Source organism: Panthera pardus, unplaced genomic scaffold, assembly GCF_024362965.1.
Source record: "Panthera pardus isolate Hobbes unplaced genomic scaffold, ASM2436296v1 HiC_scaffold_21, whole genome shotgun sequence".
NCBI lineage: Eukaryota > Metazoa > Chordata > Mammalia > Carnivora > Felidae > Panthera > Panthera pardus.
The window spans coordinates 55,009,852-55,026,685 of NW_026526777.1; the positions used below are offsets into that span (position 1 = coordinate 55,009,852).

General features: G+C 38.9%; 1 protein-coding gene across 12 annotated transcripts in view; it reads right to left on the minus strand.

Annotated features, from left to right (window-relative positions):
* Window positions 1–416: 416 nt before the first annotated feature.
* The window catches only part of PRRC2C (proline rich coiled-coil 2C), a 95,299-nt gene continuing 78,881 nt past the window's right edge, over window positions 417–16,834 (minus strand). For 4 of the 12 annotated variants that reach the window (XM_053909289.1, XM_053909291.1, XM_053909288.1 and 1 more), the window contains exons 25-35: window positions 16,260–16,461; window positions 13,235–13,438; window positions 11,437–11,549; window positions 10,935–11,071; window positions 8,462–8,693; window positions 8,119–8,241; window positions 6,875–7,093; window positions 6,129–6,232; window positions 5,619–5,745; window positions 4,480–4,716; window positions 417–2,383 (exon numbers count right to left, since the gene is read on the minus strand). In XM_053909289.1, coding sequence (XP_053765264.1) covers window positions 2,126–2,383; window positions 4,480–4,716; window positions 5,619–5,745; window positions 6,129–6,232; window positions 6,875–7,093; window positions 8,119–8,241; window positions 8,462–8,693; window positions 10,935–11,071; window positions 11,437–11,549; window positions 13,235–13,438; window positions 16,260–16,461 — 1,956 coding nt within the window. In that variant the 3' untranslated portion in view covers window positions 417–2,125. The other 8 variants (XM_053909292.1, XM_053909290.1, XM_053909296.1 and 5 more) reach the window with 6 other exon arrangements.

Consider the following 16,834-nt stretch of genomic DNA (forward strand, 5'->3'; position numbering starts at 1 on the left):
ACAAATCTCTTACAGGCTGCTTGTGTGGGTGACGACGACTATCAGTGTGCTAGGAAAAATATGAAAAATGCAAACGTTTTAAGTACCGAGATCTATTTTGGGTCGTTCAATTTCTGCCCAGAAGAACAGTGAAACTATTTTGCTACGTTCAGCACTTCACACCATGCACAAAGACCTCTCTGCTCCTGGGCAGACTTGTTTTCAAAAGGAGTATGGCTACCCTGGGAACAGAGGCCACGGCTAATATCTTCCATGACAACATCTACTTTGACTGAATAAGCTTTATAGTTCTTAAGCCAAATCAAGTCTTTGGATGAGAATCTCTTCCTAGAGCGCAATGTACCCTTGATCACTATTTTTGGTACATGACAGACCTTCTTGCTCCAAATTTGGGGAATGGATCAGAAGTTCCAAGATTCATTATTTAGAGAATACTTTATTAGTTTCTGTAATCAAACCCATGTAGATAAGACCTTACACATTTAATACAGTGCGTTACCCCTGTACAAATGGAAAAAATTGTGTTTAACATTTCTAGACCAATATGGCTGTTAATTTCTGTACAATGCCAACCCAACACGGTACGACTGGGGTAGTTTTTCCAAAGTTGACAGCACAGCTAAGGTTTCCAAAAATTCAAATTATTTATATATATATATGTATATGTATGTATATATATATATATATTTATTTATTTATTTATATAAAAAGACCAATAGCAGTATGTTATGCATCAATAGCAGCAACAGCCTTTCCAGGTTCTGCGGTCATCTGCACAAGATTATAGACACATCCAGCACGCTCCATTAATAAAAAAGAAAAAAAAAAACAGGTAAAAAAACAAACCCCCAGAAAACAGCAAAGTTCTGTTACTGTTGTGGTACCTGGCACCATTTTTTTTTTTTTTATTAGCTTCTCAATCATCATCTGGAAAGAAAACATTCTAGAATAACGTCATTAAAAACAGCTCTGAGAAAGCACGGTCACTGTTACGTATCATAAAGCAGGTACAAGGTATTTTACATTCACAGAGGTATGATACAGTACTGTCCTACATCTAGAATACTAGAGGATACAATTTAAAAAGGCATTATTTGAGACTTGATTCTACTTTTCCAGCAGAGGGCCCAAAGGGTGGTACAACACAGCTCTGGTAAAGAAATGCACCTTCTCAGACAGGATTTCCTGTCATTAAGGGCACGGTTCTAGGTATTCACTGCTCTTGATGAACATGAGCTAAAAAACCGTTAAAAAAAAAAAAAACAACACACCAAAACCCAACAAACCCCATTGGATTCATACAAAGATGATGGAGTGGAGGCAAGCCAGACTCAATCTAACTAGTATTTTACCCAATCTGTCGTGTTTGAACGGTAAGAACTCCGTGGGAGAAAGGAGACGCCAAGTAGCACTTCAAAGCTTCGGGCCACAACCAAAACAGCATCATTTCAAACAGAAGCGGTTAGCCAAACCCTGCCCTCTTGGGGACGTCCAAGGGTGTGGACGTCAACATTTCATCATCTACTCACTCATCCAGGAAGAAGGGGAGATCAGTTACTGTACTTTGATTGTGTTCAACTCAATCACAAGGTTACAAAAATAGCAAGCTGCCATAATAAAAAATAAGGCTCCTCTATCCAGCACCAGTTACCTTCAGTTCTTGACCACCAAGCCCACAAATGCTACAACCATACCCAAAGCACACAGGGAGCAAAGAGACCACACCTGACACATTAGCTGGAATCACTGTTGTTCGGCATCAGCTGTTCCTCTGCAGGGTTATTTTCCTCTACTTCTGGTGTTTCATCTAACCGTAAGGATTGCAGTTCTAAATTCTGTGCACTCACGGGATGCGTACGCATATCTGTACATAGATTCTGACCGAAGATGCACGGCCGTCAACCGAGTGTGCATCACATAGCAGGTGCGAGCCGGCAAAGCCTCACTTTACTGGTGCAGCAGCTGTGTGTCAGTGTAAATTGCTCCTGTGTCCCCTGTGCACCTGCAAGCTCTGGACAGGATAATGTCATAGACCATTTTACCCCTTTGGCTGCTGGCATTATCCGACTCAGTTCTCCCTCTTTCCCCGCTCCCCTCCCCCGGCCCCGGCAATAAACCACAGCCTTTAAGATTTTGTTTCTTCTGTTTTGATCGCCTGAGGCTTGATTGGTCCAGTTCTAACAGGTTTGGTGGCTATGGTGGGTGCAGGGGGTGGCTTTTCTTCTACTTTTTCCTGACAGACACCAGGTGGGTCGGCCAGTGTTTCAGGAGGTTTACTGGAATCACTGTCCACTTTCTGGGCTTTGCCTCCTATCTGTTTGCTCTGTTGTTGTTCAGAGAAGAACCGTTGCGTGGACTGAAGAACCTCTGCTCTCTGCTTTGCCTTAAAAAATAAGAAACAACAACTGAAAATGCTGCAGCGCCACCAAAGCCCATCCATCAGTCTCAGTTCACACTCTCGTACCGACCACAAATCAGTCTTCCCCTCGCTGGTCTGGCCCAAAACCAAAAGCACCTCAATGATCTTTCAGCTTTTAACTGATAGATTTCTTCCTATCTTTGCAATCATTCCATGTGATTTTTTTTTTTTTTTTTTTTTTTTTTTTAAGCATTTGGAAACAGGACCACCTCCCACCACCTTTTCAAAGTTTGCCCTCTTATAAGATAAGAAGACAGAAATTGCTGTTGCTCTGTATCTTTTCCGGAACAAAACTTATTGATATCAAATTCTGTTTAGGGAAGCTGCTTGCAAATTTGAAAACATATATATGTAACACTTAAAACTTCTAGTTATCAATATGTGGTCTACAATAAAACGAAAAGGAAGCACTTATATTGTGGCATTACCAACACCTAGGACCAAATGTCTTGTGGCTGAGTCCTCTTCCCACAGCTCTCTTCTGCAGGGGAAGAGCGTCAGAAATTAGTAACTACAACTTCACTTGATCACTAAGTTCTGATAGCTCCTACCACATCCTGAGCTGGTAAAATAATCTCCTACTTTTAATGGCTACGTGCCCCGGAGAATATACTTACGTCAGTCACTCTGTAAATTATACCACTGTAATGTACACAAATAAAATTTAAGTTTCTGTATCTCTTGCATACAACAAAAAAGCCCTTCGTGTTCTATAGGAAACCTGTACTATCCAAAGATCTAAAGCAATTCAAGAAATTTTTACCCCCCCTCCCCGTTATAAGCTCTACTGTCATTTCCAACATGGGCATTATATGAAAATCAAGTGCCAAGGAGACAGAAGCACAAGTGGAAACCATGGCCAAATAGTTTCCAAAGATTTCTACACTTGTATTAAATATACAAGTATATTTAATAGTTATGAACAGATGGAAATCCCTAGGCACACAGCCGTAATACAAGTAGATAATATTTAACAAGAGTTTCACCGCAGAGTAGTCTTTAAATTTGATTACTCAGGATGAGAAATGAGGGATATTAATGCAGAAAGAAACCAGCCAGTCAACCAAATTTTCTAAGCGACTGATCATGAACATGTTTCTAATTCAGAGTAGAGCATTACTTTGGACACTGCCCTATTTGAAAGCAATAAACGTTTCTTTGTTCTAGTCTGACATGATAAACACACACACACACGTAGTGACAAAATAGGCAGAATTACTAAGACCTCTAAAGTCAAGTCTAAGTAAATATAGAAATCAATGGACTCCGCTGGCTGTACAGGCAGACAGGTACAGTTTACGCTAGAAAAACTGTCCCCACACAGACTCCTAAAGGCACTCTTCTGCATCAGCAAACATCACGTTATCAGTGCCTTTTATCGTGAAGGATCCCAAAGTGCTTCTCCCAGTCCTTCATCTACAGCTGCACCATCTGCTGTGGGACGTGCCAACTCAGGTGGCGGGCAAAAAAACGGGCATGGAAACAGCTTGAGAAGAAAACTGTACATGGATGATTCATGAAGGAAGAAAAATCAAGATAGGTAAAAATCTCTTACCCACTCCAGAGTTTTCACATAACCATGATTTATATCTTAAGTTTGGGGAGGGGGAAAGGATAAAAAAGAAAACCAAACGGGGGGGGAGGGGGGAAGAAAATGGGGAAGCCTATAATAATCCGTATCACTTTTTTGCTCTTCCAAAAAATGGTACCAGCTAAACTCAGATCTCCCTCAAATATGTATTTTTAAAGTAATTCATTTTGCCAGAGTTTAAAATGTCAACTTGTTTGCTAACTAAAGTTGCAAAAAAAAAAAAAACAAATAAAAAAATAAAATAATAATAAAAAAATTAAAAAAAAAAACAAAAAAAAAAACCGAAAAAGTGGGGGGAATAGGGAGGGAAAAAAAGGAAAAAAAAAAACCAGGAGTGAATAAAAGCAGTTAGCTCGGTTAAGTCTGCTAAGACAATGAATGCCTGGGTATGTGGTTATGGTCCAGAGGCATCTTAAGACATGGTTCAGAGACAGATTCTTGCTCTGTTGGCTGTTAACACTGTACTAACCTTCATGTCTTGTTCAGCCTTCAACGCAGCCTGGGCCTGATTACCTCTGACTCCAGATAGTGATCCACAAGGACCCCTGGCTACATGTGGCAAACGAGCATGGCTCATGAGGCCTGTGGTCAGCGGAGGAGGCATCTGACTGGCCAGTGCCATTGGTGGCCTCTGAACAGGCGCTGGGAAGGTGTTAGTATGTGGGGCTCTTACCAATGGAGGGACCAGGTTAGGCTGAGAGAGAATCTGAGTGAAAAAAACAAAACATACAACATTGAACTGTTAAAAAAAAAAATTCTGCCAACTAGACCAAGGTTGGCTTATCTCAGAGTAAATCTGTGCCCATTCTGCCAGTGAAAGGAAGTGTATGGATTTGTGCCATTCTATTACAGGACCAAGAACAAACAGGCCATGCTTGGAGAATCTACAGAAAAATTAGGCAAAGCATGCTATGGCACTTCAGTGGACTCTAGCATTTCATTCAGCTACAAATTCTGAAGGGGAGATAGAAAAGCTATTAATTAGGATATTTTTTTAAAAAGATATAATTGCAGAAAAGGCACACACTTATACCAAACATAATCTGAAGATAAATAAAAATGATACCAATTCAACAAATAAAGTGTTTTTTCAGGAACAAATGCTAGTTTGTAAGAGTTACTATTAATTTTAGTCTTTCCATACGATTAGCAAAGGGAAGAGAAGCCAACGTTTTTACACATATATTAGAACATCTTTTGGAAATTTTACCTCAACTACACATAGTTATCTTAAAAAACAACAACAACACAACAACAAAAAATCTTTAAACCTAGAAAACTTTAAGCACTGGGACCCTTCTCTGAAAAGTCAACTTCTTCAAAAAAAGATAAAAGAAACAGGACTAAAATAAGTGATCAGAGCTGTGTGGGGAATCTTTTGACTACTTCTCTTGTCTGCTTTAGAACTCTACGGATACTACCTGTATCTAGCTAAAAATTGCAGAGAACACAGGTCACAAATTTACTGTTAAACAAGAAGCTGTTTCTCATTAAAAACTCTGTTTCTAAACTAGTTACAATATGGCAAGATTATGAAATCAGAGAATTAGCCAGATTAGCACTCATTTGCAAGGAAATAATACTCATTTCTCACTCGTATCTGCCCACCTGGGGTGCAAACTGTGTAGGAAATGGTTGTGTCATTCTCACAGTGGCAGGGGCTGACTGGAACTGCTTCTGATAGACAATGCTGTTCATTTTGCCGGACTGGCTGTTCGGACTTGTGGAAGTAGCCCTTGGAAAAAAGCCATCACTGGTCAGTACAGTAGTGCCAAATAAACAATGCTGTCAGACTTTTAGAGACGTTGCTCTTGGTAGATTCTTCCTGTGTGGTAGCTGATGAAAATTTACCACGGTGAGTTACCAAATATTATGGCAGTGGAGAGACACTGGAGGGGGCAGAGGTGAGAAAGAAAACTAGCTAGATATGCCCTGTATTTTAAAAAAAAAAACTTAAAAATACAGTATAGCAAACACATTCTTAAGAATTTAATAGCTTAACATCTCAGATACAACTATCGGAATGTCTTGTGCTTACCACAGACCTGGTGACATAGTAAGTAAGATCTAACAAACAAATCGTGCTTAAGTATCTGAAAATCCAAATGCCCATTTTACCGGAAGGGACTAGATGTTGGTGTGGTGCTTCTACCGCTGATCGGAGGTGTGCCTGGTTTTATATCAATGCCACTTCCAAAGGCTTTCAGTTCCATTTCAGACATCTGAAAAAAAAGCATACGATAAACTCAGCATTTCTGGAATCCCATAAGCTGAATGCTGTGTTTAGTGTTCTATATACGAAGACTTAATCCAGGAATGGTCAAAAACCTTTAGTACACAAATCCTATAATTAAGTTGCAAATACCATGGAATGATCCAGGCCAAATTTATGGATGGAAAGTCTTAAGGGATTGTGTAAACCCAATTCTTCCACAAAATTTGTGAATTGTTATTAGGCAAAAACCAGAGGAAGCCAAACACATTAAAAGTAAATAGATCTTTAAAAGTATATTGGGGTTTGAGGGGCACCTGTGTGGCTCAGTCGGTTAAGCATCCGGCCTCAGCTCAGGTCACGATCTCAGTTTGTGGGATTGAGCCTCGTGTTGGGCTCTGCACTGACAGCACAGAGCCTGCTTGGGATTCTCTTTCCTTTTTCCTCTCCCCCTGCACCTCCCCTGCTCATGCTCTCTCCTGATCTCTCAAAATAAATAAATAAACGTTAAAAAAGTATCCTGGGGTTTGAGACTTCCTGGAAGGTGGTAAAAACCGATGCATTTTGTTTATTTTTATAAACTACACAGATGCATACATCTAAACACATGGCCTTAAATTCTTAAAGAAACTGTCGGTTTCTCTTCACTTACTTTTCCCGTGGTTGCGATCATGCTATGCTGTGTTCCAGCAGGGATTAGTCCTCTAAAAGGCTGGCTTACTTGTGCAGGACGACTCAGGCTCTGGGCCTGGGCTTGCGGGGTGGTATGCTGTAATGGGGGCTGAAGAGTCTGAGGCAGAGCAATTAAAGGCTGCCCCGTAGATCCAAAATTAGGCAACGAAAGCTGAGATGCTGGTAAAGGTACTGTAACCTAGAAAATAAGCAAACAGTAACTGCAGCAATTTACTTATACCTACTGTATGTACATCCCTACAACTACATATACAACCCTTCATAAACTTTTGAATAACATTTTAAACAGACTACGTCAATCTGTTAATGTGTCTCACATATAATCTTTTGCTTAGTGCTATCTCCATTCTTTTATTAAAGGAGCAACACTAAGACAGATTAGTAGTACAGACGATATAACCAAAATAATTAGGACTATCTTTGAATTAATCCATGGTACATGTCTAACAACGACATAATACAATAAAATCATGGGGTATAACCTAAGAAAGCAGCGTTATTACCACTTCCCAAATAGACATTTCTATATTGTTTTCAGGTCTGGTCAAAATGACCTTTGACAATAAGAAACATAACCTTTCAGTTTTCATATAAATGGTATTTAATTTGAATGTCAATAAGGTAATAAATATATTTATGAATTTCTACCCTCCAAAGAGCCACCAAAATTAGTAATAAGAAAATGACTAATGGTCTGCCTCTCTCCTTCAGTCCGCTACGAACTTTTAAAGATTAGATTTGTGACACTGCTAAGAGACAGTACATGTCTGTCATTTACACTGTCATACTCTGCCACACTGTTCTAAGTATGACATTAACCAGGGTGATGTTCTTTAGAGCCTTCCTTCGCCTCTAGCATAAATGGTTAAAGCACCTCTCACGCTTTTATGTAACTGTATATCCTGAAAATGGTTTTCAAACTTTTATATTCATGGTATCCTTTGTTACAATAAATGAGTACATGGAAACTCTTTTAAAACAAACAGGCAAACAGCTGAACTGACTTTCATGTGGCCAAGGAAAGGGTGTTGTGGGACCGAGCAGGGTCTACTTCCAGTGACCCCATGGAATTCTAGGAAACCTCAGAGAAAAGTCTGACAACTATCGTACCATCTCCCCCATCCTGGTTCTATTTAAAAACTGCCAAGCAACAACAAAAGCAGTAAAAGTAATAAAATAATGAAGAAAATTGAGGAAATTTACCATGCCATAGTTTACCTGCTGGAGAGCACTTGGTGACTGGGCAGTGTTATAAAAATTTGTCTGACCAGGCGGTTGTACTTGTCCAGAATAAAGATTTGAAGCCTGGGTAAGATTTGCTCTAGCCTAGGAGAAATTTTGTAGGAAAACAGCAGTAAGATTGAAAAATTTCCAATTCAGACATCAAGTGTGTAACTTGAAAGCAATTTCTAAGAATTTTAGTATTAGGTAAAAAGAGCTTTCCCCTGCCATTAAGTCTTTTAACCTTTTTTCTTTAAAAACAGTTTCTTTAAGTAACCTGTTGCACAGGAATACAATGACAATGTAGGATCCTAGTTCATCTTACCTGGAGAAGATGTGTATCAATCAGCTGGGAACCTCCTAGTCCTGATGCCTGACCCAGCTGATGTTCATACAAGATAGGAATAGGTTGCGTATTTGAGGTCTGTTGAAAGGCAAGACCTGATTGTGCCTTTGCAAGTTCCTGGTGTTGCACAGCTGGAAAGTTATGGATGGCAGTACCAGAAAGGACCACAGACGGTTGTGACAGACTGCTTTGCATAAAGGCTGGCTGAGACCTACATAGGTATTGAAGAGAAAAGACTTGTGTTAGCGAGTGAATTCTATTTTGGAATCTGGGGGTCTTAAGAATGGGTATCCCAAATGACCAAGCACTCTCATTAGCACAATTAAGAAAAGAGAGAATGCAGATTGTGCCTAAGGCACTTGTGTCATGATTTAGAGCCCTGAACACAACAAAGTTCTAGGAAAAGGCTTGCTCTTCCTGAGAAACTAGTAAGATTTTTCTCCTCTTGAACAATGAGAATGATTCTCTTGTCATGTGTTCAATAGCAAGCTCATAACCAGATCTGGTTTTCTCTTTGGTATGGACATCCTTTTCAGATTGATAGCACTAATAGCTGACTTTTATTATTTATATTTCACTACTTCCTCTTATGTATATATTTCTTATAAAAGATCTCAACACTTCTATGGGATGAAGCAGAGTAGTTGTTCAGGATTACCCACAAAGTTTTGGTTTATTTTTATTGCGGTATAGTGGTCATATAACATTGTATTAGTTTCAGGTGTATTACATTATGATTCAGTATCTGGATTATGAAATGATCACCACAACAAGTCTATTTAACATCTGTCACCATACATGCACATAGTTACAAAAACACTTTTTTCTTCTGACGAGAACTTTTAAGATCTACTGTCTCAGCAGCTTTAGTGTTTAATGTTTGAGAGAGCATGTGTGTGCATGAGCAGGGGAAGGGCAAGAGAGACAGGGAAGGAGAATCCCAAGCAGGCTCCGCGCTCAGTGCAGAGCCCAAATAGGGGCTTGATCCCACAAACCGTGAGATCAAGACCTGAGCTGACATCAAGAGTCGGGCGCTTAACCGACTGAGCCACTCAGGCACCCCTCTCAGCAACTTTAAAATGCCCAACACAGTATTATGGCCAAAGGCTGCAAACTGCTACTTGTAAAGTAAGTCATGGCAGGAGAGGGGTGTGTCTGGGCGGCTCAGTCAGACATCCCATTTTGGTTCAGGTCATGATCTTGTGGTTTCTGAGTTCGAGTCCTGCACTGGACTCTGTGTTGATGGTTCAGGGCCTGGAGCCTGCTTCCAATTTTGTGTAACTATAGTTAATAATACTGTATTGTATATTCGAATGGTTAAAAAAAAAAATACAATGCTGAAATCTAACTTCAGACTACCCTCTTAACTCTGGGATAGGGGCCTTCAAGCTATATTTTTAAAAATGCTAAGATAAAAAGTAACTAGATCAAAGTAGTGGGTTAAAGACAATATTACCCATAAATAATATTACGCTTTGTTAAAGCTGACATATGTGGCAGAAACAAAAGCCATTAAGCAGGAATGCTAGCCTGGAGTCACGACCAATCTTTAGAAGGTCTATGTTTCAAATACAAAATGGGAAAACATAAGCATACTGTTATAAACTGCCCTGTCATGGCAGAAGTTAATTCAGGGATTCCATATTAATAAACATTATGCTGATTAGGTTGAGAGCAAGAAGTAGCAGAATGATGTAGGAATACAAACAGCTGCTTTCAAAGGCTAACCTGTGCCTTCTAATATGGCTGTCATTAGCCACAATCACATACACAGCATACATCATATTTCTATTGAACAGTCCTGGTCTTAAGAAGTACATCTTCCAAGACAGTCGTTAAGATGGGGATCAAGACACAGACCGTCAGTGCACAGCTACTCCAACTCCCACGGCTAAGGACAACATCGCTCATCACCGAACTCTTTTTTGCACAGCTGGAAAGTAGCCGCAAACTTTTCAACAATGTTTCGAGCAACTCATACCAATCAAAAGATTTCCTTGATCAAAAAAAGTTTCTTCTATATTTGTCACCATTCTCACCACCGCTTCTGTTCTTTGACACTCTGCTCTTCTCTTTAATCACACCCCATCCTAAACCCTGACCCCTTACATACTCCTGTCACCTGCCAGGTCTCGGCTCACACCCCACAGCAGGCGTAGATTTCTAGTTGTTGCAGCAAGATGGAAGGGAGCCTTTTTAGGTCCGTTAGCAGCTATTTTCTGTGATTTCTAATTGTTCTGGGATTGTTGTTATCCTCATCTTCAAGAAGGTTTGAGGTCTCATTTTGTTAGGTAAAGTCTTGACTGAAATTACCAGAGGCTGAGTCTCATGACATATAATCATTTAACGTACTTTGATAACAGGGTCATCCTAGCTTGGGCGGGGGGAGAAGGGGGGAGGAAGGAGCAGTAGGGATATGGCAAGAAGGCCCAGCGGTCACAAAAGCAGGTACCTGTACGGCTGAAGTGAGGAAGTGAACAGCTCCTGAGTCTGGGAAACGGCAGGTCCAGCACCGAGACCCAGCTGGGCCTGATGCTGCCCTTGCAGTGGCGCGTAAATAGGGATCGGAATCTGCTGAACTGAGGCTGGCTGCAATGCAATAAAAAACAATACGTGAGCACCATATACACAAATCACATCACTTGGGAAAATAAAAATTTGAGATATGAAAAGAATAAAAGAACAATGCCATGCATATCAGCTCCCTTTTCAAAGGGAACCAAATGTAAACATCTAAATTTTCCTTTCAATACATTACTTTTTCTACACTGCTAATCACTAAGGTTTGGCAAATTTGGGAAAAGTGTGAAAATTTGGCCAGTACGTATCAAAGTAATCGTGGATTGTCCCATGTTGTCAACAGAAGATTTTAACTTCAAAGAGGCTGTTATTTGTAGCCCAAGGTAACCATTACACCATTAGCATGCCAAGAAACAAACGTCTGTGGTATTTACCTGAGAAAGACCTGGCTGGAAGCCTTGTTGCTGAGCCAAGGATGGTGGGGCCAAGCGTGCATGTTGGGTGTTGAATAAATGACTCGTGTCCATATAGAAAGCAGGGATTTGAGCTACAGACCATCAGGAAAAACAAGCAGCAGTCAGTGTCTGAACTTCAGAATTTTCCAAATAGTAACTAAAAACCAAATCTTGAAGCAGATTTCAAATTAAATGAGCCTTCTGAAAATTACTACAGCCAAGGAAAAACTAGATATGTGGAAAGATGCAAAACTTCTGGCAGACAGGTATATGCAAATTAAAACAACAAAACTCTAGTACGGTTGACCCTTGAAAAACATGGGTTTGAACCATGCAGATTTTTTTCGAATAATTCCATATAGTACTGTAAATGCATTTTTCCTCTCCGTACAATTTTCTTAGTAACGCTTTTTCTCTAGTTTACTTTATTGTAAGAATACAGCATATAATACATATGACATACAAAAATATGTGTTAATCAACTGTTTATCAGTAAGGCTTCTGATCAATAGTAGGCTATTTGTAGTTACATGTGGGGGGGGAGGGGCTAAAACTTGTATGCGGATTTCTGACTGTGTAGGGCGTCAGCATCCCAACCCTTGCATCGTTCAAGGGGTCAACTGTACCTGTGATGATACAGGAAAACAGATATTCATATACTGCCAATGGGGTATAAACTAGTAAAATTTGACCTGATCTACTAACAGTGAAAATGAACCTACCTGCTTACTGGCAAACCTACTCTAATTTTATATCTAATTAAGGAATTTAATAGTTCAAAGAAAGTGATGTTTAATAACTGAAAGAATTTGGTATAGATTCTTAACAAATTTCTATATATTATATAAACTATTTTGTGATTTGCTGTTTTTATATAATAGTATGTTTTGGAGAAGTTCCCATATTGTTTTTAATTTGTCATCATTATAAACAATATTGCAATCAATAAAAACTCTCATACATGTATCTCTTATTAATAGAGAAATTTATTTATATAAGATTCCTAAGTGTGAAAACTCTCACTACAGTTAAGTACATACACATAGAATATTCTGAGATACTTTTCTAAAAGAATTAGGTTCAATTTATACACTCACCAGCAATGAATTAAGAAACTATTAATAATACCTGTGACCCTTAAAGAAATCAATCTTTATATCTTCCACATAGAAAATGCCTTTCTTTGAATAGAAAGAGAAGGAATAGACTGTGTTCATTTATTTTTTTCTTCTTTGCTAATCTTAGTTTACTCTTCCCCAGAAATTTCATTATCAATTTGTCAAGTTTCAGATAACAAACTTTTATAACTTGACTGGAATAACATCTAATGCAGAAGTTATTTTGCCAATTATTAGACACTAATTTGTCTAATAGATTTGTAACATATGTATAAGGAACTGCTAAGAGTCCCAGAATACTTACCAAGGAGAGATAACATTAAATTCAACGAGGAAACAAATTTGCAAAGCAGATCAAAAAAATATTTAAACTTGAGGGGTGCCTCGGTGGCTCAGCTGGCTAAGAGTTCGACTCTTGATTTCAGCTCAGGTCATGATCTCGTGTTTTGTGAGACTGAGCTCTGTGTCGGGCACTGACAGCGTGGAGCCTGCCTGGGATTCTGTCTCTCCCTGCCTTTCTGCCCCTCCCCACCCTGCTGACGTTCTCTCAAAATAAATAAAGCTCAAAAAAATTTTTTTAATTTGAAAAAGAGAAAATATAAGCATTTTAAAAAGTCTTCATTTTCTAAATTCCCTATACCCAAGCCCAAAAATCTTACCTGCTGCAGACTGAGACACATAGACTTGTGGACTCTGCTGTTGCTGGGCAATAAGGGAAGGCATACAGCTTAACTGTGAAAAGTGACTTGCAGAAGGTAGGCTGCTTGTCTGTAACTGCTGGGGTTTCACTTTACAAATATTAGGAGGGTCTGATGTGGTTGTAGATTTTGTACTCAAAGAAGAGGTAGTGTATGTACCAGCTCCTATACATGGGAGAGGGGGGAAAGTAGCATATTTTCAAGTGTCACTGTTGTTCACTGTAAAATAACTCAAGCACCAGCTGGAAACTGGCAAATTCATGTTTATGTTCCCCACATACTTAAGTAACAATCACCAAATGTAAACAAGACTATAAAATTTGGGGAAATATATACAATAAAAAAATACAAAGAGAAGACAATTTCAAAATAGTACTCATAAAATAAGGTGGCCAAGGGCCTACAGGGTTGTTACAGTTTGGTCTCCAACTAATAGTGTTTAATCATCATAAAGAAAAGGAAGGTCAAGAGCTTCATTCATTTATGGCTAGGCTAAATGTAACAAGACAGAAGGATGAAATGCTGCACCTTATGAATAATTAAGGATGTAAATGCATCTCAAGAGATCACAACTGCTCCTAAAAAGTCACGTAAACAAAGGTTAGAGTTTTTCTTCTTTCCAGCAAAATACCTTAAGGGTAATCTTAAGAGCCACATTCATTTATGAATATTTACAAACATCTACTAAGGTCAAGCATAGACATTAAGAATATAGAAGAACAAAGTGCTGCACCTTAAAAATCATTAATGTAAAAGGAGCCTTTAGAGATCACAAGTGCTCTTAAAAGTCATATAAACTTAAGGTTATAGTCAGTCCCCTCCCTCCTGGTATATATACCAGCAAAATACAGGTATGTGATGATACCTTAAAAACAAAGACAAATTATTAGTAAATAAGTAGAGTTATAAAACTTAAGATCTTGAAGGATCAATTAGTTCTGCAGATCAGTGAGCTTTAATGACTGTAACACTGGAGGAATGACAATACTGGCATTTGATTAAAAAGTGAGATGTAATCATCATTCTTTTCAGACTTCAAAAGATGTTCTAAGAGAGGACCAAGATCAAGGTACGTTTGTTCTTCCTTCCACTTGAGTTTCTAGCAGTAGATAATTGGGCAGGAAGTATAAAAATTTATCTTAATCGAGGAGAGTGTGGGGGAACCAGACCTGGAAGAAAGAAGTACACTTGACCCTTGAACAATACAGGTTTGAACAGTGTGGGGCGGTCCCTCCACTTAGACATAGACTTCCCCCCGCCCGCCCCGCAATTAAATACAGTACGGTACTGTAAATGTATTTTCTCTTATGATTTTTTTTTAAGTAACATTCTCTTTTCTCTTACTTTATTGCCAAGAATACAGTATATAACACATGTAACAAAGTATGTATTAATCGGCTACTTAGGGTATCAGTAAGGTTTCTGGTCAATAGTAGGCTATTAGTAGTTCATTTGGGTGGGGAGGGGAGGAGTCAAAAGTTATACCTAGGGAAAAGGTTATCCTGGGGTTTTGTTTTGTCTGTTTTTGTTTGTTTTTTGACTACGTGGGGGAGGGGAGGGTCAATGCCCCTAGCCCCTGCGTTGTTCAAGCTGGGTCCAAAGAAAGATGTAGGAACCTTCCCAGTCCCTTTATTTCCTAATCTCCCCACCACACTCCCCTCCTGGTTGCTTTACAGTCCCAACTCCTATCCACCCAAATGACTGGGTACAATGCTAAGTATAATGAAGATGTCTTACAAATTCATGGTAGGGAATGCTTGAAAGGGTCTTAAAGAGGGAAGAGAAATAGAATACTCTATGATTTGAATCTCTATGCTTGTCTTGATACATACTTTTGATTCATACTTTTGATAACACCAAAATAACTGCAGTATATTCTAAAGACCAATTCTTTTGGTATAGAATGCCAGAATATTGAATGGCAGTAGTGCAATCACTAAATGAGAACCAAAGAAAGTAAATTATGTGCTGGATTATTTTATATCTTTTGGAAAGCAGCTTCTGTTGCTTTGGAAAACATTACAGAATAGTGGGAAAGCTTGAAATGAAATTTGTTTTCAATATAAGAAACGTGGTTATACATATGGTAAAAGGGTGTACTTTCCTAGAGTCGAGCATTTTAGAAATGTAATTACTTAAGAAATGTAAAGTCCCCAAATGAGATATAGTTTAATGAAAGGATTACATACTAGCAAAAAATTTAAGGAAGAAAAACACTTTCTAACCTGGGGTGTTCATGGACTCTCCTTAAAAACAGATGAAACAAAAAACAAAACCCACTAGATATCATCTCGTCAAATAACAGACCGGAAATTCTTTACCCCTAATTCTTCACCAGAAAATACACATCATCACAATAGATTTAGGCCAACAATTCCTTCAAATTAGATACAGATCACAAAAATCTACAGCTCATGTGATTCTTTGTTATTTCTGAATTGGACTATTAGCTATATATATATAGGTTAAAAACTAAAAATCCAATTGTGTTGGGGCGCCTGGGTGGCTTGGTCGGTCGGGCGTCCGACTTCGGCTCAGGTCATGATCTCACGGTCCGTGAGTTCGAGCCCCACGTCGGGCTCTGTGCTGACAGCTCAGAGCCTGGAGCCTGCTTCCGATTCTGTGTCTCCCTCTCTCTCTGACCCTCCCCCATTCATGCTCTGTCTCTCTCTGTCTCAAAAATAAATAAACGTTAAAAAAAAAAATTAAAAAAAAAAAATCCAATTGTGAATTTTATAGAAAAATTTAGAGGAAAAAGATAAACATCTTTTCGCCAATTACTTATTAGTACCTATGGGGGGGTTGTTGCAAGCACACAGGAGGGCATGGGGGTGGGCAAGAAGAGTTTACAAAACAGCTAATGATCAGACCTTGTGCAGTCTTAAATATTTTAAAAATAGTAGGTTTTGGGGATAGTAAACAGGAAAAGATCATAGGAAATGTTAAATAATTAAGACATTTAAAGGAAAGGTATAAAACCTTCTACCTGATAGTGATGTTGTGGGAGTGACTGAAGCAACAGGAATCTGAGGCATTGATGCACTTGAGAATGAATTGTAATTAGCAGGGCTGGGCCCACTGGCACTACTGCTGACTCCACTTGCAATTGGAGGTGCTGTGGAAGTTACTGGAGACCCCTTTTCCCGTACATTTGGAGAATTCTCCCATGCCTTCCGTGCTGACTCCATCTGTAATAAAATGGACATTTTTTTTTAAAGGGGGAAAAAAAAGCGAATGCAGAATACACATACCAACATACACATGTATGCGTATATTTAAATTCCAAATATAAAAAATAAATAAATAAATAAATAAATAAATAAATTCCAAATATAATCCTTCAAAAAAAACTGCAAAAATTTAAAAGATTAAAATCCTAAGGTTTTCAAACCTTTCACTTTCCCCTTTATCTTTGTTCCCTTGCTCTAACTGGGAGGCAGTAGGCTGTAATTGTGTATCTAAAGAGAGCTTGTTGACAGCTTTGGCAAAGAAGTCAGTGAAATATAAAGTCAAAGCTCCTGTATCATGTCCATAGGAGTCCCCACCCCTCCAGATGAATAA